This window comes from Lynx canadensis, chromosome A2 (genome assembly GCF_007474595.2).
Source record: "Lynx canadensis isolate LIC74 chromosome A2, mLynCan4.pri.v2, whole genome shotgun sequence".
NCBI classification, from domain to species: domain Eukaryota; kingdom Metazoa; phylum Chordata; class Mammalia; order Carnivora; family Felidae; genus Lynx; species Lynx canadensis.
Window position 1 is genome coordinate 13774441 of NC_044304.2, and position 25425 is coordinate 13799865.

Genomic DNA, 25425 nt, shown 5'->3' on the forward strand with positions numbered 1-25425 from the left:
TCCACACGGGAGAGCTTAGCGAGACCAGGTCGGAGGTTTGCGCTCCTATCGCCCACCCCAGACACTTTAAAAGCGGGGCTTTCTCTGCATTGCTACCCTTTGGCCTTAGGGCGTGTTACAGACTTGGGGTTGAAGGCCCTGGAGAAGGGGAGGGGAGGAAGGCCCAGATAGAAACAATTCCTCCACATAGGCGGCTTCTGGCATCCCTGGCTCTGGCTCCTTTCTCTTGCGGACGGGACTCGTTTGACGCCTCTCTCTTCCTCTGGTGATTGTCGTATGGTTCCTGGGTGCCTGCTGCTGTGCCTGACGCTAGCCCTGGGCCCCCGGGACGGACAGGCTTTGCCCACATGGGACATGCCAGCAGGGTTAGCAGGACAGTTGTGTAGTCATTTCTTTGCACTTGCCATGGATGATCCTGAGGTTCCTGCCTTTTCTGGAAGGTTCTGAGAGCCTCGTGGATGTGGCTGAGCTGAGTCTGACGGTTAGTGTCATCAGCTCAGAGGAAGGGGGTCGTGGGAGGTAGACTATTTTCTGGGTGTGGGCAAGTGGCACGTGAAGGTTCTGAAGGAGGAGCAGCCTGGCTTTTCAGGAGTCACGAGGGCAGAGAGGAGCTGGAGAGGGTGGGAAGGAGGAGGCCAGGAGACTCAGGGGGTGCAAAATTTGAGTCAGGGGAGCCTGGGTCAGATCTATGTTTTGGAAGGATCCCTCTTTCGAGAGACAAGGGGGCCTGGACCTAGCTAGGAGCCGTGGAGATGGTGAGGTGGGCATGAGTTTGGGGAAGATTCGAGACTGAACTTGTGCCGTGTGCTGATGGACGGTGGAGGCCAGGCACGGAGTCACTGGCTCTCAGGTTCCCTCCAGAGACCGGGGAGTGAGTACTGGTTATCGACTGGTGGGCAGGTGAGCTGGCAGGAGGTAGGATGAGGCCCCACTTGCCTGAGGATGTGCTGCCTGTGAGTGGAGATGGGGGGCAGAGGTGGACAGCAGCCCGGAGGGCTTGAGGGCTTGTCTCTGTTCTGGAAAGCCCTTGTGCCCTTGTGCCTCTCCTTGCTCAAGGGCCCCAGGTCTTCCAGCGAGCAGTTGCTGGTCCCAGGAATGTCCCTTCTCCTGAGAAGAGGCTTTGGCCTAGTCTTAGCCACCCAGGGAGGTCTCTCCAGTTTGGATTCTGCACCCCTGCTGGAAGCTTCGCTTTGAGAGCACTCACCCCGCACACGTTTATTTGCTGTCTCCTCCCTTCATCTCTTGGCCCACCATGTTGGTTCCACCTTTGAGCCACATCCCTGTCTGGCCCCTTCTTCCATCTCTTCCTCATCCCTGCTCTGAGCCGCCATTGCCATCGTCGGCTCTTGCCCTCCCAGCGGCTGCTGCCCTGCACTCCAGGGGGTCCTTCCCAAGACAGGCGTCAGACCATGTGGCTCTGCCTGCCTCCTGCCTGAGGGCTTCCTCACTTTCAGAACAAACTTTACTTCTCCATGGGACCCCCACCCCCACCCCCACCCCCACCCTACAGTGAGGCCCTGCCCACCCGCTGTGTCCTTGTGCTTCTGCAGCCCTGCTGGTTTCCAACAGCACTCTGCTGCCACCCCTCCGGGGCCTTCCACCTGGCTCTTCTTGGCTGGAGTGTCCCGTCCCTGTGCTTTGCACAGCCCCCGGGTGGCCTTCTTGGGGCCTGGTGGCTCTGTCCACTTGCCTTTCTGCATCCCCCGCCCTGTGATCACTGTACATTCTGTGTGCTTAAAGACCCGTGTCCCCTAGAATGTATGCTTCCTAAGGGCAGAGCCTCCCTGTGGCGGCTCCGATTTGCTCCAGCAAATACCCCACACATAGCCTGGGATAGGTTTTCGAGGGGACCTGGCCTGACCTAGAGGCTTCTGGAACAGCCTTCCGCACTCCGCTGGGTGAGGCTCCTCCGTTCCCTCGCTTTATTTAACGGCACGGTCTGGGTAGGGAACCAGAAGCGGGCATGTCGGTCAGTGAATCAGCCCGTTAGAGGGAAGCCAGTGAGCGGTCCCCTTCTGCGTGTCTTCACTTAGTTAACGAACAGGATCTCAGCGCTGTGTGCGGAGGACGGGAAACGGCCGGCCGCTCTCCCTGTCCAGCTGCCTGCAGTGGGAAGTGGGGGCCTGGGCCGCAGGGTCCCCACTGCCGGCAGCCCCGCCCTCCTCCTGTGGTAGCCGCTCCGCAGCTGTGCAGACGAGCTCTTAACACTTGTTAACCCCGAGTCTCCAGTCTCTTCCTCCTCCCCCGCCCCTTTCCCATTTCTCTCCAGAGAGGACCGCTCAGGATTCGCAGAACTCATCCCCCACGGCTACGAGAGCGCTTCCCTAGCATTCCTCCTCAGCGGAGCGGGTTTTGGGGCACAGCCAGCGTGGTTTCAGACCCCGAGCAGCCGAGGGGCCGATTGCTTCGCGCACACCGCCTCACCGCACACTGAAAATATTGTGATTCGGGAGGAAGTAACCGGCACCTTTGGGGAATCGCAGACCTTTCCTGTGAGGGAAGCAGCTTCCGGAATTGAACAGCTCAGCCTGGAGGAAATCTTGAGGGGTGGACCTTTGGGCTTTTAAAGGCCTCGAGGGGGGTCACCCGAGTTGAGGCCGAAGATGTTTTCTAACGCCACAACTGCAGAATTCCACAGGGGTCAAAGACGGATCGGCCGGGAGCCGGAGCGGGCTGGGCTGCATATCCGGAGAGCTCTCCTCTCAACGGGATGTTAGAATTTGAAGCAGCCTGCTGAAGGAAGCAGAGCGGAGAGACGTGATCGCCAGAATCTTCCGAGGCCGGAGCCCAGAGTAGGGCACTCTCCCAAGGCGGGGTTTAGGGGGTGGCACTGTGTCCCTTGAGCCTGAGGCTCAAGGGACACAGTGAGCCCCACGGGACGGGGGGTATGGGAGCCCCACTGAGGATCCCCGAGGCAGCCTCCACATGGACAGCTTACAGGACTGTGTTTAAAAGTGGTAACCACGTGCTTGCCTTGGTGAAGTCTGGTGGGTCCCTGGAGGGCATCTCTCGCTCTCTTTTCTCCCCTTCTCTGTCCTGCAAGGGGGTAAGGCAGGGCAGTTGGGAGCACACAAATGTTTATGCTCCACGTGAGTCACTTGCAGCAGCAATGGGTGGTGTTTTTCTTGCCGAGGCTGATGGCCTCGCATCGCCCTGCAGCTCCAGCCTTAGGCTTGCCGCCAGCATCTTAGCATTTAGAGTTGCTGAACTTTCGCAGTGGGGGCCACGGGTGGCTTGCTGACCTTTCGTGGGGAGCCAGCTGTCTTGTCACAGGCAGACAGGACTCAGGCTGAGTATGGCCACTACCCACTTGCTGCCAATTGCCCAGGTTGGACTTCCTCAACGCCCCAGGCTCCTCCCATCCCCCCCCCCCCCCCCCCGGGGTGGGAAGATTAAATGCAGGGTAGGGAGAGGCAGCAGCTGGAGAAGTGTTAATTCCATGGTGGTTTTCTTAGAGGCTCATCTGCAATGTGGTGGACAGGAGCCGTGGATCAGAGATTTCTGATGTCGAAAGCCCCCTTTGGTTATGAAGTCTAGAAACTCAACTCTGCCTTCAATTAGAAAATAAAAGTTCAGGGGCGCCTGGGTGGCTCAGCCAGTTGAGCGTCTAACCCTTGATTTCGGCTCAGGTCATGATCCTGGGGTTGTGGGATCGTGTGCTGCATCGGGCTCCGTGCTGAGCATGGGGCCTGCTTAGGATTCTCTGTCTCTCTCTGTTTCTCTCTCTCCTCCCTTCCCCTCTGCCCCTCTCCCCTGCTTGCATGTGCTCTCTCTCTTTCTCTAAAAGAAAAAAAAAATTAAATAGATAATAAAGAAAAAAGAAAAAGAAAAAAGAAAAGCTCACTGTTCACATAAAAAAACGTTCAGAGAGAGTTCTAGTTTTAGGTACACTGAGATTCAGGGCTCAGATGATTCCCTTGGAATCTGTGACTCCTTTCTCTCAGCCCTGCCTTCCCTCCCGCTCCCCACCATCCTAGCAATCACAGGGGCAAGGCAAATCTCCATTCTGGTGGCTCCAGCAAAAGTCCCAGGGAGGATTCTGATTGGATCACATGGGTCACACCCCCATCCTGGCACCAATCAGTGTAGGCAGGGATCTGGGAGGCTCTAATTGGTCATCAGTCTCCCTTTTCAGCCCAGGGATAGGGTCTCCTGATTCCTACCACGGGGGAATAGGAGGCTTCCTGAGGAAAACAGGAAACCCTTATCTGAAGAGGGAAGGGATGTTGGCACCCCCTAAAATGGAGGTATTCATGACAGGCTCCTTCTGATGCCTAAATTTGTGCTGCTGTTGGAAGGACTAGGCTGGGCCATCTCCATGTCTGCATCTGCCTGTGTCTGGCCTAGCACCACTGGTCATGAGCATGTGCCATTTGGCAGAACTGTCCCTTTTAGGGCCTTAACACCTGCCCTGCCAGGGGAGGTGGTTGGGCTGGCACTGAGATGCCGGAGTTTGGCAGTGCTAGAATCTCACTGGGCTTTTGAGTGGTGCTTTGGGGCCATGTAGCCATGGACCTACTTGCCTGATCTGCAGAGGTTTTGCTTATTTAAGTGGCTCCATCGTCAAGCCCAGTGTGGTGGGGGTAATATGCGGGGGGATGGGCTCTGACTGGGATCAGCCTTGTGTCAGTGGGTGGGAACGAAATAGGCATAGCCTCAACCTGAGACTTGTCCACGAGTCTGCCCCTGCTGCCCCTCACCTGGAGGCCCTGGCTGGGCTTTGAGGCGAAAGGGAGGCTGTGGAGAACCCCGGCTGGGGCGCGAGGGCAAACATGGCCATGGGGAGACCTTCTACTTTCAGAAGGCGGGAGGGTAATGTGCCAGAGTGCATGGAAGAGTTGGTGGACTTGGAAGTGTGGCATAAGGAGGAGGGTTGGGGGAGGCAGGAGGAGTCAGCCCTTCAACATGGTGAACAGTATGAGCGAAGTGTGGAGGCCAGACATTCCAGAAAACGTCCTGTTGAGGGCTTCCTGATTGAGCCCAATCAAAGGATAACATACTCAGTCCCAGAACTAGGACCAGGAGGTTGAATGAATGGGATGAAGAGGGCAGACATATGCAGCAGCTATCTGCAGCAAGCAAAGCTGTGAGTCGGGCTCCAGCCAATGCTGCCACCTGGCAGCCATCCACCTGCCACCTCACCAATTCATCTACCTACCTATCCACCCACTTATCCGTCCGTCCGTCCATCCGTCCATCCATCCATCCACTCATCCACCCACTCAGCCATCCAGCCATCTAACCAATGAGCATGACTGAGCTCTGAGCACGTGCTGGGCACAGTGCCAGGTACTGGAACACAGCAGGAGACAGAACCCATCCTGCCCTGCCCTGGTGAGGTTCCTGTTTCGGCCTCAGGGAGATAGGCTGGGAACAGATGGGTGGTGTGCCCGATGGAGCAATAGTCAGGGGGCAAATAGAGCTGGGTTGGGCGTCAGAGAAGCCTCGGGGCCTGGATGGGGCTCTCCCACTCTCCCAGTGACCTGGCAGGATGGGATTACATCCCTTGTAGTGGCTGGAGGATTAGTGGGATAGTCTACACCCCGGCCCTGGCCAACACTGAGGAGCCACATCTGGATCCTCCCGCTACCCAGCTCTATGTTCACGCATGGTTCAGTGTCCTTAGGGAGTGGTTTCAGCTCTCCCAGCCTTGGTCTCCCCATCTGTATCATGGAGCTGATACGGGGCAACCCATCTGGGGCTATGGAGCGGCTGACACCAGACCTCTTGTGTGCTCTGTGGCCTTGGTTGGGTGCCTGAACCTCTCTGTGCTTCGGTGTCCCCATCTGTAAGATAATAGTGGTATCCTCCTTTCCAAACTGCCTACCGAGAGGTGAGCTGGGAGCCAGGTTTGTACCTACTCCAGCCCAGTATGGAGTGGGTGCTCACTCACCAGGACAGGGAGGGGCGGAGGTACTGTGAAGGCAGAGAGCTTGCTGCTGGTGAGGGAAGTAGGGTCTGGGTGTCCCCTTTTCTTTTTTCTAGGCTTGAGAAGGGCCAGAATTGGGCAGGTATGGGATCAGAGGGGTGCTGCCCACAGGGTCCTCTGGCCGATCAGCAGTGGCCAGGTCCCCATGTGTTCTGGGCTCACTCAGAGATTGGGATATGGCCCAGGGTCCGGGCAGGAGGTCACAGCCCAGCTTGAGGGGCACTGGGCTGACAGCGGCCCATGAAGAATGAGGCTGTGGAGGGCCATGGGGGGCTTAGGCAGGAGAAAGATGGGGTTTGATGTTGTTGCCTTACCCCGGTGGGAGGGTGGGCAGTGTCTGCAGAGTTCTCATCAAGGACCCAGTAAATATTTGGGGAGGCAGGGGTTCATGTGGTTTGTCCCTGTCGTAGAAGGGCAGGATGGCCAAGCTGTCAGGGCCCGCCTTGAGTAGAACCGGCACTTGAGCGTGGCCACCCCATGCCGGGCTCTGTGCACTTGGAATCGCGGGGGGCTTCCATGTGGGCTTGTGGGGCTCTGATTGGCAGGCTTGTGCTGTGTGGGGGCAGAACCTAGCCTCTACGCCAAGTCCTGAGGAGTTTACTTCTCTCCCCATGCCGGGCCCTTGGGAGGTTCAGGATGGTTCTTTCAAGGTGGATGTGGGAACCTCTGCCCGCTTGCCTCGATGACCTCCTCCCCACCTCAGCCTCCCTGGCTGTCACGTGGGGGCTCTCAGGAGTTGCCAGCCCCAGGGGCCTGCAGGCTGCATGGTCACTTCCTGCTGGGAGCTCCCTGACAACCCCTCTGTTCTGTCACCCTGTTACTGCCTGACGAACCCCGACGGAGGGGAGGTAAGGATATACACATAGGGAGATGGCTGTGATGGTGATGCCATGAAGAAGGTGAAGTAGGCTGGTGTGGCCTGGGGCTCCTCTGCAGGGCTCAGGGAGGGCATCTCTATAGGCAACGTGCTTCCAGGATGGGCTCACAGTGGGCCTTAGTCATGCCCACCTCTGGTTCTTGGAGGCAGGCTGGGTAGGGGGCAGTGGGTGAGACCCCATTGGCCTGGTGCACCTGCCCTCCCGGGATACACAGATTTACTCACAGGGTGCACAGATAGTAGGCCTTGGCTCTGGGCATCGTGTTTTAAATAATTGAAGCAGACATGGGAGAAAAACCAGCATGATGACTAGGAGTGAGAAATAAACAACCACTGGTGGCATGGAGAGGGCCCAGGCTTGGTGGGGGAACGTGGGGTCCGGGGGCCCTGGCTGGATTTCTTCTCTGCCTCTCCAGGTCTCTGTCTCCTTCCCTGGCTGGCTGTCCTCCTCTGTCTGGGTCTCTGTTCCCTCTCCCTCTGAGTCTTTGTCCCTTCTGGGTCTCTGTTAGTGGTTTGGTGACCTGGCCTGCTGGGACGCTGCAGTGAAGGACCTGCATCTACCCCTGGGCTCCACGCTTGTCCACCCAGAAGCTCTGGTCTTTTGTCTGCTCCCCTGGGAGCCCAGGGGTCAAGCCTCATGAGACAATTGCGGGCAGCTCCTTTGGAGCTTATCAGGAAGGGTAGCCCCAGGAATGGGCCTGTTGCCGCCTGAGGGGTGAGGAGGGCGGGCTGGCCTCTGGCGAGCAGTCCCAGGAGAAAGCTCACTGACGTGAGCATGGAGGCTGCTGGCCAGCCTCAGCATTTGAGGGCCCGTGCAAGGTGCCAAAACACGGTGACTCTATCCTTTGGGCTGGGAGCACAGTACCCGGAGCTGTGAAATATTGTGGGAACCATGGCAACAGTAGCTGGGGGCGTCTGCCTTTGTGGGGCATGTGGGACTCTGGCTTAGATGCACTTTTTACCCACGGAGCTGCATGTCCAGGAGCCGGTGCTGTGGCCTTGGCAGTCGGCAGGCTGCGGTATAGCAAGAAGCTGGAGTCGCCTGCGACTACATTTGCGCACAGGGCTGTGCTGGGCCTCAGTTTCCCTGTCTTGAAGGGAGATTCATGAGGTTGCATGTGAAGAACCCGGCCCGGCATGTGCTCAGTCAGTGGGCCTGCCTTGTAAAGAGTCAGAGGTGGACGGGAGAGAGAAGGCAGAGAAGTTTCCAGTATGGCTGGAGGACAGGGGGTAGGGGAGGGTGTTGTGTGAAATAGGGCAGAGAGGTGGACCAGCTGGCCTCCAGAGCTTCTCCAACACTACCCCCCCCCCCGCCCCGCCCTGGGCTCTGTCTCCCTCTCTGGGTCTCTATTCCACCCCACCCCCCACAAGTCTCCTTCTCCCCTTCATTCTGGGTCTTTGTCCCCCTCTCTGAGTCTCTGTCCCCCTCTCTCCTGTGAAATGCAGCATCTTCCCTGCTGACGCACCCGGGACCCTCGGGCGGAGTGGCCTGCAGCTCCCTGGTACGTCGTCGGCCGGGGTGTGAGCCAACCAGCTGTGCTGTGCTGCTGCGCTCCATCGAGCCACATGGACAATAAAACCGAAATTGGCTTTGAAAGTGGAAGTGCTCTCCGTTTTGAGGGGAAGTGAGGGAATTTGCATGTCAGAACAGTATGTTAAAGGGGCAATACCGTCAGACTCTGTTCTGGCCCGAGCTTTGGGCTCCATGTGGGGGTGGGAAAGGATTTTACAAAACCCCAAAGAAATGTTTCCGTGAAATTCTTTCTTGTTCTTGCCTTTCCTTTCCTTTCCTTTTTTTTTTTTTTTTTTTGACATTCCAATGAAAAGAACTGTTCCGGGGCTTCAGATCTCTCCTGTAGGGTCGGGAAACCAACTATGGGGACCAGGGCCAGCAGCCAGATGAGGGCAGGAGTTGGGGAGCACCCACCCCACCAGGTGTCACTTCCAGGGCAGCCCCCACGTCCACTGTGGGGCCCTGTCAGTGGGGCGTGGGGACGGCAGTTGGTGTGGTCCTGCACCTCTTGTGGCCTTCTCCACTTGGCCATCTTGTCTTGGGTTGGGTCCCCCTAAAACAGACTCTCAAGCAAGGATTCCAGCCCATGATGTATTCTGGGGGTGACCCCCACGAAGGACTGCTCTGTGTGGGGAAGGAGACCACACGGGGGTGTGTCAGCAAGGAGCCGGAGACGAGGTGGGCAAAGGGCTTGGCTGGCCGTGGACCCCCAGGGGATTGTGGAGATGTTGCCACAGATAGTCCACCTGGGGTCGTCACCCTGCCCGGTCCCACTTTACATTAGCCCTGGTGTAGGGGAGACTCCAAGGGAGGCAGTGGCTGTGTCCCCATGTCCGGTACAGGCCTAGGCCTGGCCAGAGGTGCCCAGTGACAGTGCTGGGGGATGCAGTGTGGGAGTCTGGGGTCAGGACAGCCCTGAGCTCAGGCCAGGCCTGAGGGGGGCATGTGTAGCCCCTCAGAGGCCAGATCCAGGCCAAGGGTGCAGCTGGGGCGGCAGTAAGCGGCCTCCAGAGACATCCTGACCCGGCTGCTGACGCATTGGCTCCGATGACTCAGTGCGGGTGACCGTGGCTCGGGTGGCCGTCTGGAGACTCGGACAGGCTCAGGGCCGCCGCCGCCGCCTTCCTGGGGGCCCGTGGCCCCGCCGCGCCGGCCGCCCCCTGTCTGGGCTGGCCTGAGTAATGGGTCCTACCCTTAGTCATCGGTCCCAGGCCTCAGCCCTCCCTCCTCCTCCTGCCCACCTCCGCCCAGCCGAGCCTGTCTGTCCTGGGGACTCCAGCTCTTGCTGGCTTTCTCCCTCCTTCCCCGAACTCCCCAGAGGCTGTGAGGTGTGTGTGGTGGGTGCTGATGGGGGCTTCAGGGACAGCTGTGCCATCTATGAGATGAGAGGGGGCAAACAGCCTTGGAGGGTACTGTGAGCCTTGCCAGGGGCATGAGGAGAAGGGCCTGGAGGAGGACGAGGTGTGTGCAGAAAGGGGCCGTTTCCCCCCCATTCAGCACAGCTCAGGTCTCATACCCTGTAAGCAGCTGTGAGGTGGGCTTGGTCGGGGGCTCTGGGCTAACTCCTGTGTAGGAGCATTTTAATGCTTGAGGTGCACGCGGACTCTGTGCTCAGCTGAGGGCAGCCCTTGGTCAGAAGGTCCAATAATTCTTCATACCCCTTTGGAAGGTGTTTAGCTGGTTTCTCATCTGTGGCCCCCAGAGACGGTATTTGGTGAATATCCTCCTGCGTCCCTCATCTTGCACATGTAAGTATATCTCAGATGAATCCCAGAAGTCGAGTTGCTGGGTCAAGGACGTGAGCCTTTAGAATTTTGCTAGGTCTGTTGAACTGCCTTCCTGGGTGTTGTTTCACTTCACATTCCCACTGGGAACTGATGTGAGTCTTTGCGACCAGACACAATGCTTCTGCTCACATGAAGGGTGAAGCCGGTCCCTTGCTGTGTGCACGTATTTTATCGTGAGCCCTTCTGACTCTTAGGTCTCTCCAGCCAGCTGTGCTTCCTTTCCTATGAACCATCCTTTGTGCATCTTTCTGTGAGGTTGCTGACTTTGTATTGATTTTTTGGTGCTCTTTATATATGAAGAACCATAGTAGCTATGTACGGCCAGGAACCGACCAGTTCCAGGATGAACTTGCCCCTGGTGTGAAATCTTTCTTCTGCTGTAAGCATGCATTGGCACGACAATTCTTAGGGCTTAGAGGAAGCACACAAAGTCCTGTTGCCCTACCGCACAATCTCCCAGCAGCTTCTAAGGAAAAAATGAAGCGTAACGGCAAAGGCTGGGGTAGGGGCACACATGTACAAAGTCTGTGAGGCAAGGTGTCCACGGAGTGGCACTGCCATCCCCGGGGCTGCCCCTAGCTGCTGAGTGTGAGTCTGTGTCTCGACATAGTCCCTGTTCACACGCGTGGTGAAGTTGGAGACGCGCCTCCTCTCCACTCCCTGGCCCTGGGAGGGAGGCTCTGAGGGGTCACACCAGCTATCCCTGACCCCTGGGCCACTCTGCTCCACAGAGAGGTAGAGTGCTTGGCCCCAGGCCAGAGGGCCCTGTAGTGTGGGGATAGGCGGTTCCCTGTGCTGTCTGGGCCCCAGGGGCCCCAGGGAGAGGGTTGGCTTCTCAGGACAGGCCTTTTGTGGAAGCTGGGACTTTGGGGCCAATCCCCAGGATGCGGCCAAGCCCTCTGCTCCAAGGGAGAGGCTGGGTGTCCCTGTGTTAACTGTGGGTGTGGTGGGGCTAGGGGCACCCTATCCTCTGCACATCTCTGCTGCAGGCTCCTGTCCCCTTCCCAGCTGTGAGGTACTCAGAGCTGCAGCGCAAAGCTGATTCTGGACGGTTCGACCACTTTGGGTCTCCATTCCCCAGACTGTGCACCCAGTGAGGGCAAGCCCTCTCCATCTTGTTCATTCTGTATGGTCCCTGCCACCAGAAAGGGACAAGGGGCTGACAGGCCAGTGAGGTGAGAGGAGGGTCAGGGGAAGGGTGCACGGATCTGAGCACCTCAAGGGTCCTTGGAGGCTCATGCGGCATGTGGCCTTGGAGGATGTCAGTGAGAAGGCACAGTGAGACCCCATCGGGTAGCCCTGGCCAGAGGATGGCCACACTTTGAAGCCGGTGGATCTGTGAGCCAGTGACATTCTCTTTGTGATCCTCAGAACTTGGGGCCACTGTGGGGTCTCGGGAAACTGGAAGAACAGAGACTTGAAGTCCCAGCGGCGGCCTGGTCAGGCACGACGGGCTAGATGTAGCAATGTGGGAGGGGCACAGGGCATGTGACACGGGCATCCCTTCTACCTGGCAGAGAGAGGTGGCCAGACCAAGCTAGAGACTTGGGGTCTTTCTGGGCCCCTTTCCTTCCCTCCCTCTGTGGCCTTCAGCGGGGCTGCGTGTCAAACCTCGCAGGCAAACCCAGGGTCTGGCCACGGGCACCACCGGCATCCCAGCATTACCAGCCCAGATGACCGTGGTGCTGGGTTCTGAAACACGCGTTCCCTCCTCCCGGGATGGGAAAGGCTTCTGCCAAGTGCAGACCATGTCCCCCAGACATGTCCTGTATCCCCTCCACTTCCCCATGTCCTCCCTGCCGTGTCCCATGTCCCCTATGCTGTGTCTTATGTCCCTTTCTCCCACACACCGGCTCCCAAAGGTCTGGGACCTTGCAGGCCTATTGCCAGCACCCCAGGGCCCTGCAGCCCCTTGGTTGGTTTGCCTCCCTTTCCTGAGGCTCTCTTGGAAGGGCCACTGAGGCTGGTAGCCTGTGCCAGGGCAGAGGCCTCCAGTTGGTAGCAGTTGCATTGATCGAGTGCTGACAGTATGCCCCGTGCTGGGCATCTGCTCTTTTATCCGTGGTATTGTTTGGGGAGCTGCTGGACAGTGGGGGCTGAGGAGCCTTCTTTCTCCTGCTTTCTTGGAAAGACCAGTGCCCACATTCCTGGCCCTCATTTGTGGGCAGGCGTTAGTCCCAGGAATGGGAAAGCAAGTTCCAGAGAGCTGGGGGCCTTGGGGAGAGAGCAGAATACTTGGCCTTGCCTTGGGGTGGGTGGAGTGAAGCATGGGTTGGGAGAGTCCTGGCAGGGGTTCTTGACCCTACAGGGGCCTGATCCCAGAGGTGATGGCATTATTCCCTCCTGTTAATGTTTGGGAGGTGAAATGATGTAGTAGGGCCGCCTAAGCCATTCATTCTTTAATGCATTCAACAAGTTTTCTAAGATGAGACGGCAGAGGGGACAGTGATGCTGGAAGGGAGGGGATGTGGGGGTGAATGAAGCAATGATCCTCGTATACTGTGGGGGTGCTGGTGGTTACGGCAGGGTTTTATGCAGGACCTGAGAAGGCCCAGATGTCCTTTTGTTTATTTTTATTTATTTATTTAAATTTTATGAGAAATTCACATAACCTAAAATCTACCATTTTAATTAAAAAAAATTTTTTTAACGTTTATTTATTTTTGAGACAGAGAGAGAGACAGAGCATGAACGGGGGAGAGGCAGAGAGAGAGGGAGACACAGAATCTGAAACAGGCTCCAGGCTCTGAGCCATGAGCCCAGAGCCCGACGCGGGGCTCGAACTCATGGACCGCGAGATCGTGACCTGAGCTGAAGTCGGCTGCTTAACTGACTGAGCCACCCAGGCGCCCCATTAATTTTTTTTTTAAATTATCTTGGGGGCAGGGAGGGAGAGGGAGAGGCAGAGAGAGAGGGAGACAGAGAATCCCAAGCAGTCTCTACAATGTCAGTGCAGAGCCCAGTGCAGGGCTTGAACCCATGAACCATGAGATCATGACCCAAGCCGAAACCAAGAGTCGGATGCTTGACAGACTGAGCCACCCAGGTGCCCCAAATCCACCATTTTATTTTATTTATTTATTAAAAAAATTTTTTTAACCGTTTATTTACTTTTGAGAGAGAGAGAGAGACAGAGACAGAGCACAAGCAGGCGAGGGGCAGAGAGGGAAGGAGACACAGAATCTGAAGCAGGCTCCAGGCTCCGAGCTGTCAGTACAGAGCCTGACATGGGGCTCGAACCCACAAACTGCGAGATCATGACCTGAGCCGAAGTCGGCCGCTCAACCAACTGACCACCCAGGCGCCCCCCAAATCCACCATTTTAAAATACACAATTCAGTGGCATTTAGTGCACTTGGAGTGTTGTGCAAACATCACCTCTAACTTGTTCCAGAACAATTCCATCACCTCAAAATGAGACCTGTGCCTATCAGCAGTCATCCCCCGCACGCCTGACGCCCAGCCCCTGGCAGCAACTAATCTGCTTTCTGTGTCTATGGATTTGCTTGTTCTGGACTTTTTATACAAAAGGAATCCTACAATTTATGACTTTGTGTGACTGGCTTCTTTCACTCAGTGTCATGTTTTTGAGGTTCGTCCACGTTGTAGCGTGATTCAGCTTCATTCCTTTTTGTGACTGAGTAATATTCCATTGTGTGGATGGCCACATTTTGTTTCTCCATTTGCCCTTTGGTGGACCTTTGGGTTGTTTCCACCTCTTTCTTTTTTAAAGCTTTATTGTTTGTTCTAAGATGACCTTTGCCTCCTGAGTCCTTATTTTGAGGTGCAGGAACCTCTGTTTCACTTGTCCCCATCCCCCCATCGAGCCACCCCCACAGGTAAACCCATCCTTGTAGGGCAGATATTCTTGGTTTTGTGACTTACCCACAATTTGCTGTGCCCCTCCGCCTCCCCTGCTTCATTGACCCTGACAGACAGGGAGATCCCACCTACTCTGTCATGTCCTGGGCCTTGGCTCAAATCTTGCTGTGTTGTCTTACAGCTCTGGGACTATGGACAAGCCACTCATTGTGTCCCTGTCCCTGGAAAGTAGGACCAATGGGCCTTTCGCCTAGACTGGGCAGTCACCATAGCCTAGAAGCAAATTCTTCAGAAAATGACTTTGTGGTCATGTGGTTGCCCTCCCCTGGGGTGCTGGGCACAAGGAGCTCACTGGGCAGGTGTCAGAGTAGCTGGGCCTCCAAGAAGGTTGGCCTTTCCTGGCCTGCGACACCCCAACCCTGGGGACCAGAGCTGCCCTGGAAGCTGTCAGTCACAGAGCTCCTCCTCCATGCCTGTGCTGGGGCCCTGTGCCGGCACCTTAATCCCACCCCCAGCCCCTGCAGGGGAGAGAAGAGAGGTTTGCCCTCGGTGGGGGGGAGGGCAGCTTGCTAGGGTATGGGGGACAGTGATGTGACATGAAGAGTCCTGCACTGCAGAGTACGCACTCAGGAGACACATTGAGAATGAAAAATAATGAAATAAAGTTTAAGAGGAGGGGTGGAAGGAACTCAGATGTCCACAGATGGGTGAAGGGATCAAGAAATTGTGGTCCGGCCACACGATGGAATATTACTCAGCCATGAAAAGGAGCAAAGCATCGATTCACGCTACAACGTGGATGACCCTCGAAAACATGCTGAGTGAAAGAAGCCAGACACAAAAGACCACACGGTATATGATTCCATTTACACGAAGTGTCCAGCGGAGCCACATCCAGAGGCCGAAAGCAGATTGGCCGTTGCCAGGGGCTGGGGGCGGGGGAGGGGGAGGGGGAGGGGGAGTGACTGCTGATGGGGACGGGGTCTCATTTCGGGGGATGAAAATGTTCGGGAACTAGACAGAGGCGACGGTAGTAAATGTCACTGAATTGTTCACTTTGAAATGGTGCATTTTATGCTATGTGAATCTTATCTCAATGAAAAAACAAAAGGGACACTGGAGCCTCCTCAGTTCGAGCAGAAACCCTGCCCCTTTCACAGGTGGCAAATGGAGGCTGGAGAAGCGGTGTCCTTTGCCAAGGCCAGTTGGTGGCCAGGTGGCAGACGCGGCCGGGACCCAGGTTTTGTTTCTGCCTCTCCGGGGCTGGTCCTGGCGAGTTGGCGCCTCAGGCATCTTTAGAGCCCAGGCGAGCCAGCCCAGTGTCCCCGGGCAGAGACCAGACAGACCTGTGGCCGCTGAGCTGAGCCCCCACCTCTGCTCTCCTGCAGCATGGCTGACAAAAATGGAGCTCTCAAGTGCACCTTCTCGGCGCCTGGCCATAGCACCAGCCTGCTGCAGGGCCTCGCTGCCCTCCGTGCCCAGGGCCAGCTCCTGGACGTCGTGCTCACCATCAACAGAGAGACCTTCCACGCGCACAAGGTGGTCCTGGCCGCCTGCAGCGACTACTTCAGGTGAGCACAGGTCTCGGGGGACAGGCTGGAGAGCGCCCACCCTACTGAGAGGGAGTGCGATCTCAGTGCCAGCCAGCCGGCACGTCGCTGAGGGAAAATGGCTGGCGTTGGCCGCACATTCGGTAAACCTGTAGCTTTGTTTAGGTTTGTAACTTTCTCAAACTTCTGGGGGCCATGGTGCAGGCAAGCAGAACAGGCCTGGGGGATGGAGGTGGCCCGTGGGCACTGGATTAACCGTTTCTGCCCTGGGGGAGTGGCAGGGCTTGGCCAAGTTTTCACTCTGTCTTTGTTTGACACTGGCGTGTCCCAGGCACTATGCTTGGCCTTGGCGTTCCAGCAGGGATAAGACAGACATAAGTCTCTGTCCTCGGGGTTCCTCTACTCAGGCTGAGGGATAGGAGGGATGCCTAGATGGGGGTCCCCGCCTGTACCTGGGACTGTGTTGCAGTCCCCTCATGCCGCGTGAGGCCTTGCTGGGTGTACTGGTCAGTCTGCTGCGAGGGTCTTCTCCTAAAGTCTCCTTCCCTACGCTGGGCTGGGCAGGGGGGTGAGGGCCCCTTGGAGAAGGGCGAGGGCCATTCTCACCAGCTGGGGGCTGTCACGGGCTGAGGACAGTCTCCTCATTTCCTCAGTGACCAGCTGGCCAGTTCCTCCTGCCAGGCTGTGACCCTGCCAGAGAGAGCTGGGGCGCTGTCCTGGGGTGGTTCTCTGGCCCCACTTTGCCAGTGGTGGTTGAAGTGCCCCTGCAGACTGCGTCTCGGAGCTCCAGCCTCGGCGTGTTCCGAGGCCCGTACGGTCCTCGAGGCCAGGGTGGCGAGGCTGGGATGGCTTGCCCGGTGCGCCCCCCAGCTGCCCGCCCCCCCCCCCCAGGCCCAACAAGGCCATTCTGGGGAGACGGAGCAGCCAAGCCATCTGGGGCGCCGTTTCTATTTTTATTCTGGATTTGGGGACGGGTGGGCCGGCCCAGCCAGAAATGCCCTTTAAAGGCTCCTCTGCGCTGGCACTGCAGCCGGCAAGGCCTTAAAAGGCAAAGCTCCCTCCCGTCGCCGTGGCTGCCTCTGTCTTCAATGGGCTGATGGGACTCATGGGGACAAGAAGAGGCAGGGTCCGGGGGGCTGCCCGAGCTCTGCTCCTAGAAGGCTCCATGGCGCTGCTGCTCACAGGGGCGGGCAGTTGTTAGCTGGTGGCTCAACTGTCTTTACTCTGGGACCTGACCCCAGACCACGCTGGTTGTGTGACTTCAGGACAGGTATCTGTTGGGTGAATGGATGAGGGGAGTTCCTTCTCCTTGGTCAGCCGTCACAGTGCACATCTGCCCCGTGAGAGGAACCTCCGATGAACTCCCAGCAGGTGCTGGGGTTCTTTCCCCTCCTCCTGACGGGGGACCCCAAAAGCCACGGGGTGCTCTGACCCAGGTCCTGTTTCTCTCACTGGTGCTCACACTAGCACTGCTTTCCAGAGCAGGCCGAAAGGCTGACAGCTGGTGTCACTCACTGGGAGTCTCACGGTGGGCTAGGGCTCCTGTGGGTCATCCTCGGCGGGGGGGGGCTTTCCTGACTGTCTGGCCTCTCTCTGGAAATGACAGTGACCTTGGGTGGGGCCTCCTAGCGTGTACTCTGACCGGGGAACCCTAACCCTCTCCCCGTCCCTGTGTGACAGGGCTGAGATTCAGGCTAGGGAAGGTGAGGCCACGGGCCCACATGTGCCTGCTGGTGAGGGGCTGGGCTCTGAGAACCATGGTGCACGGTGTTCTTGGGGTCCCCACCTTGTCTCCTGAGCCTGCTGTGTGTGTGGTCTTCCAGGGCCGGGTGCCAAGGTAGGGCTGCACCTGTCTCCAGCGTCAAAACCGAGGTTTTGCCTTCTTTTGCCCACCCGTACCTGCCCCGCCATGAGCGGGCCCTAGCACTCCACACCCCTGGGTGGGCTGAACCCGGCCCCAAAATAGAGGGGCAGAGTGGGGAGTTGCCGTTTGTAGGAAGACATGTGGCTCGGGTGGGTTAAAAATCTTTCTTTTCTTTTCTTTTTTTTTTTTGCGTGTCTTTAATGAGCATCTGGCCTCTTTCCCCTGGCTGGCCGTGCCCTGCTCATGGTGTCCAGGGGCCAGGCTATTCCTGGGTGGCCACGATGCCCCTTGGCAGCCCCGAGCCTACATGCTGTGTTTCCGAACTTCAGGGCCATGTTCACGGGTGGCATGAGGGAGGCGAGCCAGGATGTCATCGAGCTGAAAGGCGTGTCGGCCCGCGGCCTGCGGCACATCATCGACTTTGCCTATAGCGCCGAGGTGACGCTAGACCTGGACTGCGTGCAGGACGTGCTGGGTGCGGCCGTGTTCCTGCAGATGCTTCCCGTGGTGGAGCTGTGCGAGGAGTTCCTCAAGGCCGCCATGAGCGTGGAGACCTGCCTGAACATCGGCCACATGGCCACCACCTTCAGCCTGGCCTCGCTCAAGGAGTCGGTGGATGCCTTCACCTTCCAGCACTTCCTGCAGATCGCTGAGGAGGAGGACTTCCTGCACCTGCCGCTGGAGCGCCTCGTCTTCTTCCTGCAGAGCAATCGGCTGCAGAGCTGTGCCGAGATCGACCTGTTCCGCGCCGCGGTTCGCTGGCTGCAGCACGACCCGGCCCGGCGGCCGCGCGCCAGCCACGTGCTCTGCCACATCCGCTTCCCGCTCATGCGGTCGTCGGACCTGGTGGACAGCGTGCAGCCGCTGGACATCATGGTGGAGGATGTGCTGTGCCGGCAGTACCTGCTGGAGGCCTTCAACTACCAGGTGCTACCCTTCCGGCAGCACGAGATGCAGTCCCCGCGCACGGCCGTGCGCTCGGACGTGCCCTCCCTGGTCGCCTTCGGCGGCACGCCCTACACGGACAGTGACCGCTCCGTCAGCAGCAAGGTGTACCAGCTGCCCGAGCCCGGTGCCCGCCACTTCCGTGAGCTCACGGAGATGGAGGTGGGCTGCAGCCACACGTGCGTGGCCGTGCTGGACAACTTCGTGTACGTGGCGGGCGGCCAGCACCTGCAGTACCGCAGCGGCGAGGGCGCGGTGGACGCCTGCTACCGCTACGACCCCCACCTGAACCGCTGGCTGCGGCTGCAGGCCATGCAGGAGAGCCGCATCCAGTTCCAGCTGAACGTGCTGTGCGGCATGGTGTATGCCACGGGTGGCCGCAACCGGGCCGGCAGCCTGGCCTCCGTCGAGAGGTACTGCCCGCGGCGCAACGAGTGGGGCTACGCCTGCTCTCTGAAGCGCCGCACCTGGGGCCATGCCGGCGCCTCGGCGGGGGGCCGCCTCTACATTTCGGGGGGCTACGGCATCTCGGTGGAGGACAAGAAGGCGCTGCACTGCTACGACCCCGCCGCTGACCAGTGGGAGTTCAAGGCGCCCATGAGCGAGCCCCGCGTGCTTCACGCCATGGTGGGTGCCGGCGGCCGCATCTACGCCCTCGGGGGCCGCATGGACCACGTGGACCGCTGCTTTGACGTGCTGGCCGTGGAGTACTACGTGCCTGAGACAGACCAGTGGACCAGCGTGAGCCCCATGCGGGCTGGCCAGTCAGAGGCCGGCTGCTGCCTGCTGGACAGGAAGATCTACATTGTGGGGGGCTATAACTGGCGTCTCAACAACGTGACGGGCATCGTGCAGGTGTACAACACAGAGACGGACGAGTGGGAACGCGACCTGCACTTCCCGGAGTCGTTCGCGGGCATCGCCTGTGCCCCCGTCCTGCTGCCCCGGTCAGGGACCAGGAGGTAGCTCCCGGGACCCGTGGGACCCGGCCCAGCCTCATGCCGTCTCTGCCAGGGGTTTTGGTGAGCGCACACCGGGGCTGAGGACCACAGAACCACCCCCCCCCCGGCCCGCGGCCTGACATCTTGGGGCCTGCTGCGTCGATAAGGCCCCTCCCCCTGGGGTCCCTCCTTCCTTCCCGAAGCAGATCCTGGCTTCGTGCCCACCGAGGGAGCCTGCCGGCCCTGAGGCCGACATGTCACGGCAGCGGGGGTTTCCTCACCCGCCCCACATCCTCGCTCATGGAGGGAATCGGGGTCTCCTTTGGGGTGTTGTTGTGTGGCTTACGTCCCACTTCTCTCTCCTCCCCCAGCTCGGCAGTCTCAGACGCTCAGATGCAAGCTCATTAGCGTCGAGCCCCAAACCCATGGTTTGCACCCTGCCCCCTCCCAAGTTTCTCGCACTGTGCGTTTTTAAAAAATAAACACCCCCCAAACTCTGGAACACACAGACCTCCAGGAGCTGGTAAGGTGGCAGGGGTGCGCCCTGCTCAGGGTTGACTTCAAGGGTGGGCATGTTCCTGCCCCCAATAAGCCTGAGCCGCCGGGGTGGGGAGGATGGCCTTGGACGAGGGTCTCGCACTTATCTTCATTCCTGTCCCAACTCCCTCAACGTGTTCTGTCATCCACTTTCAGAAGGAGAAAACACAGCCGGCTCTCAGAGAGGGTCCTTATGGTTTCCCAGCTTTCTATTTGGTGCTGGGCGTCTCAGGGGTCCTCAGTGAGGAGTGGGCCGACACGCTAGGGGGACACCTTTAGAATCTCTCAGTGTGTCTGCATTCCACAAGTCTGATGATTTTTATTTCTCTCCCTTTTTTCCAGCCCCCCACCCCCCCACCCCCGCCCCACCCATCCCATGTTCCGGTTGTCAGGCCACAGGGCCTGTGCCCTCAGCAAGGGAGGTCAGGCGGGTGGTGCAGGCTCTTCCCTTCAAGGGCTTTGCGGCATCTCTGGCCACATTTGATTTGGTGTCAAACCCCTAAAGCTGGTTTGGTCTGGTTTTGCTGTTTTAGTGTTTTTTTTTTTTTTTTTTTTTTCTCCTTTGGTTCTGTTTTGCTTCTTTTAAGACACCGGCATTGCTATCTTATAAATGGGATTTGTACCCTCGGGGCAACTTAAAGTGTCTCTTCTGCTGCTAACGGACGATTGATGTTGTGTCTCTGTGACCCACTCACCGTGTAAAGAATTAACCTCATATCTTAGCAGATGTCGTCTCCTAATATTTTCCTTCATTTAATAAAAATGTTATGGTGAAGAGATGGAGAGGGCCCAGCGCTGAGCTTGTGGGGCCTGATGGGTCACAGATTCCTCACGTCCTCTGTGTGGTTAGGGGCTCCTCTCCCCTCCTCACCCTTTTCCAGCATTGCAGAGGGGCTGGAAGAGGGGCTGGCCTTTGGCTCAGGGGCGTGGGGCAGTGGGAAGTGTGGCCAGAACTTCCACCTAGGGACTGGAGGAGAAGACAGATCCGCCCTGGGCTGGGTGGCCTTCGGTGAGACTCTCTCCAGGTTGTTTCATGCGCCTTCTGGCTTCGTCCCCGGCCACCAGACAGCCCCCAGCTCCTGGCAGGTTGTCTCCATCTGCTCAGTCCTGGGGTGTGAGATTGGGGAGCCAGGGAGCCCCTCTCCCTGGAGGCCATGATGGGGGAGACTCAGGGCAGTCCTAAAGGAAGCATGAAATCATCACCATTCCATATGGGCCTGAGAGCTCCGTGAATCGCCCCCAACCCCGGCTCTCATGCCTGGCCTCACGACGGACCAGGCTGTATGTTGGTGGAGAATGCCTGCTGTTCATGGACAGCTTTCTGAGATGGGAGGCTTCCAGGATCACCCTCAAAATGCACCCACAGGCCTGGTGCTCCTGTGCAGCAGCCTTCGGGGCCCCAGAGCGAAGCCGGATGTGTGGGTGGGGGGCAGTGTTGAAATAAAAACTTGGTTGGGAACCAGGAAGGAGACCATGCTGCCAGGGGCATTGAAATAAAAGCGGCAGCCCTTGGGGACTTAACCAGAACATTCCAGTCCCTTTTCACCCCCCTCCCCAACCTGAGCTCCCCCAAAGAGAACCCTTCCCCGCTAGAGGCATGGCCCCTTCAGGGGGGCAGTGAGAATCTTTTGCCAGCTGCAAGTCCCCCCAGATCAGCTCACACCTCAGAACATCTTGTCCCCAATGAGCTGGCAGGGGTGCCGGCGCAGGGGGTGGGGTTGGGGGGGGGGCGCGCCGTATCTAACCGGGTCGATTGTGCATAACCGTCTGGGCTGGTTCATGGAATGTTCTCAGGGGCCCCCTGCCCCTCCCTCTTCACCACCTCCCCCCCCCGGAAGAAAGGAAAATTATTTTTCGTATTGTAAACTTTAAACACGAAAAAGCTGTTTTTAATTTAGCAGAAACTGGCTTGAATCTTCACTTGGTGAACGTTTGTGTCCTTCAGAGAAAGGCGGAACATGCATTTGCACACACATGCTTGCACAAATGCACGCACATGCATATATGCTCACATGCACACCTGCACTCGTGCACTGTGACATGCACGTTGACATGGTCACACTGGTATTCACACGTAGCCTTGCTCGTGTGCTGAGTGACATGCACACGCACTTGCTCACACAAATACACTCACACTCGTCCTTGGACCTGCCCGGGCCTCTCTGCATGGTATCCTAAAGGGTTCTGGGTCCTGTCAGCTCGTCTCCTCCCCTCACCTTTCATCCAGGATGGCTTGGGCCATGAATGGCCAGCCACTGCATGCAAGGACGGAGCCTGGGGAAAGCCCGTCTGCTTCCAGATGTCCCATTTCCCCACCAAGGCCCTGGATGCGGCCGGCAGGAGCCTCCCTCCACACCTGGGCTCGGGCTGTGGGAAAACGCTGTCTCCCGGGATGGTGGGATTCAGGCCCGCTAGAGGCAGGCCAAGTGTGACTTCTGGGGCCTCGCAGCAAGCGAGGCCAAGGGGGCCTCCAGGGAGCTCTGTGAGGTGGGAATCTGCCCCGGACCTGGCCAGCTTGGAAACCCGCCCCTGGCTTTGTCTCCGAGAACGTAGCTCCATCTCCTGTGTTCTCACAGGCCCCGGAGAGTTTGCTTCTCATGGTGGAGCCTCAGTGCACGGGTTTTATTAGGGGCACCTGGCCTTGGAAGCGCAGCCCGAATGTTCGCTGCACAAATGAGAGGTCCTGGGATGGGGAGGTGGGAGCAGAGCCTCATCCACTCCAGTGTCCCCGGGCACCATCTGCCTGCGGGTCCCAAGGGCAAGAGGGCCATGAAGCCGTGCTCCTGCCTACAAGGCCCCAGCTTATGTCTTGTCGCTGACCCTGCTTATTGCCATTCCGGCAGCCATTTCTCCCGCCTCACCAACAGAGCCCTGATTTGGTGCCAGCAACAGCGTGCCCAGCCTCGGGGGTTAATTTAGGATTTGGCTGAGCCACTCTTGGCAATGCCTTTTGCCGGGGTTGTTTTTGATCCGGGCACATTTCCCAGATCTGGCCAGCCAGCTTTAAGGGGAGGTCGGGGTGGGGGTTTCTGGACAAGGGAGAGGCCTTATCGCCCCCTTTCCTCCCTTACTGCTTCCTGTGAGGACATGATGCCAGGAGCTTCTGCAGCCATCTTGTGGCCACGAGGAGCACGTTAAGCGAGGTGCAGAGATGCCACCTCCCAAAGCCCTGAAATCACAGGGCCACCTGTCCCACCCTGGAACTTCTGACCTCCGGACTCCTTTTTATGAGAAATCACGATGTTTGTGTCACTTAAGATACTAGTGCTCAGGTAATTCTGATAGTTGTACCCCAAACAGTTTCAAAATTATAGTATAAATGTAACATGCTGGGAGTTCCCCATCTTATGTAAGCCAGGGTTTCTATTTGCCAGCAACAGAAACTGCCTCTGGCTAATTTAAATAGCAAAAGCGTGTATTGGAAGACCATTCAGTTGTTCACGGAAGTGGCAGGAGGGCCGCAAAACCAGGCTCAGAAAACGTAGAGATCAAGGGGGGTGGCAGCCCGAGTGATCACCTGAAATCATGCCAGGGAACTGGCTGGTGAGGACACTTCTGCCTTCAGCACAGAATCCAGATGCCTCAGCTGGTACTGCCATCTGCCCTTGGCACTCAGCCGTAGCTGCCCCTGAAAACCAGATGCTCAATGGTATCTCTTTGTACCACTTGTTCCAGAACGCAGACGTCCTGTTGGCCTAGCCCACGTCCCGTGTCAGTATGCCCCAGCTGCCTGGGAAAAGAGTACATCGGCGTATTAGCTGCTACTGCTGGGTAACAAACAACCCCAAGCCTCAATGGCATGCAGAAATGAATGTTTATTTTTCGTGTTGTCTATGACTCGGCTGAAGGGTGCTTGTTCTAGGCTGCCGCTGGCTGGGCATGCTCTGCTTCTGGGTACGAGGCTGTGATCCCCCTGTCTCACATCCCCGGACCAGCAGCTAGCCAACATGGGTTCTCCAGTGGTACCAGAGGACAAGTGGAATCGTGGGAGCCTTCTAAGGTCCAGATTTGGAAATCGTTGTCTGGCCAAAGCAACTGACACGGCCAAGTCCAAAATCAGCACTGGGGAAACAGCCTCCGGCTTAAGAAGGACAACCTGTGAAGTAGTGTTGCAAAGCGCAGGACACAGAGACCGAGGGGGAACTGAGGCCCGTAGTTTGATCGGTCATACTGTTGGCTCGGAGGCTTCTGGTGTCGGTGGGGGAGGGTCTACCTTGGCATATGGGGACTCCCCAGACTTGGATGGGGACTCAGATGCTGGGCCACCAAAAAGAAAAGCCTGCTCTACGACTCCTGCAGCCAATCCACCCCATGGTGGCCAGCCCTCCTTTTTTTGTCAGGTAGGTTGGGGCTGTTCTTTTGGACTGCAACGAGGGGGTCTGTGTGGGAGTTCGGTGGGAGCTTGTCCAAGTCGCAGGGCACTAAGGTGTCACCGGAAGACCCACACCAGACATCCCCTCAGCATGGGTGGTTACCAGGGAGGGACTGGAGTGCCTGCCCCTCAGCTCCAGCTTCTTCCTTCGGTCTTTGGCAACCCCACCTTGTCCCCCCCTTTCGCCTAACCCAGCCCGGGATGGGGGGAAAAGGGGTCCGGCTCGTCATCTAACCTCTTCCTATTCAAGGGTAAAGGGTGAGTCCCATGTCTGGCATTTCTGGCTGCCTTCGGGTTCCCCCCTCTTGCTTTATGATCAAACCTGGCTCTTGCTTTGCCTTTCAAAACTTCGATGGGGGCCTGGTTTGGAAGTCAAAGACGGGCCCTGGATGGTTTTTCTCTTTGCCTTCCCGCTCCGATGGCCCGAATTCACCTCTACCCGATGTGGGTACCCCGGATTGACTAAGATTCCATATAAGGCAGTGCAGAAAAGCAAGGCATGAAAACTAACATCTCGAGGTAGGGTTTTCTTTCCTAACAGTTATTGAATGCTTGCGAGGAAGCAGGCGCTGAGCTAAGTGCTTTACATGCATTATCTATTTAATCTTCCCAAGAGCCTGCGGGAAAGAGTACCACCATCCACATTTAACACAGGACAGCCTGGCTCAGAGAGGTGAAGTTACCTTCCTCTTTTCACAGAGCTGGAGAATTCCTAAGGGTTGGACCACACAGGAATGTTCAGGAGTTTAGTTGTTTGTTTGTTTGTTTTTTAAGTTTATTTACTTATTTTGAGAGAGAGAGAGCGAGAGAGAGTGCCAAGACGGGGAGAGGCATAGAGAGGGAGAGAGAAAGAATCCCAAGCAGGCCCCACGTTGTCAGTATTGAGCCCTATGTGGGGCCCGAACTCATGAACCGTGAGATCATGCCCTGAGCCGAAATCAATAGTCGGACACTTAACCAAATGAACCACCCGGGCACCCCTTGTTTTTTTTTTTTTTTTTTTAAGTTTTATTTATTTAAGTAATCTCCACACCCAACGTGGGGCTCGCAACCCTGAGACCAAAAGTCCTGTGGCCCTCCAACTGAGCCAGCCAGGTGCCCCTAGAGTTTAGGTTTTAATTTAGCTTGCATTTAGAAGCTTTGTGTTGAGGGGGCAGCCTTAGCAAAGCCCTGAGGCAGAATGCAGCAAGGCTGGAGCAGCGGACCTGAGAAAGGGAAGAGTGGGAGAGGATGTTGGAGAGGCCGACTGGGAACAAAGAGAGCTAGACAGAGCTATGAAGCTGAGAGG

The 25425-nt window shown here is 57.5% G+C and overlaps 1 protein-coding gene across 1 annotated transcript in view; it reads left to right on the forward strand.

Annotated features, from left to right (window-relative positions):
• The window catches only part of KLHL26 (kelch like family member 26), a 29425-nt gene extending 7986 nt beyond the window's left edge, over window positions 1–21439 (forward strand). Inside the window, exons 2-3 of the mRNA XM_030304845.1 lie at window positions 15317–15499; window positions 17672–21439. Coding sequence (XP_030160705.1) covers window positions 15318–15499; window positions 17672–19253 — 1764 coding nt within the window. The 5' untranslated portion in view covers window position 15317 and the 3' untranslated portion in view covers window positions 19254–21439. The remainder of the gene's footprint in view (window positions 1–15316; window positions 15500–17671) is intronic.
• The last annotated feature ends 3986 nt before the right edge of the window (window positions 21440–25425 follow it).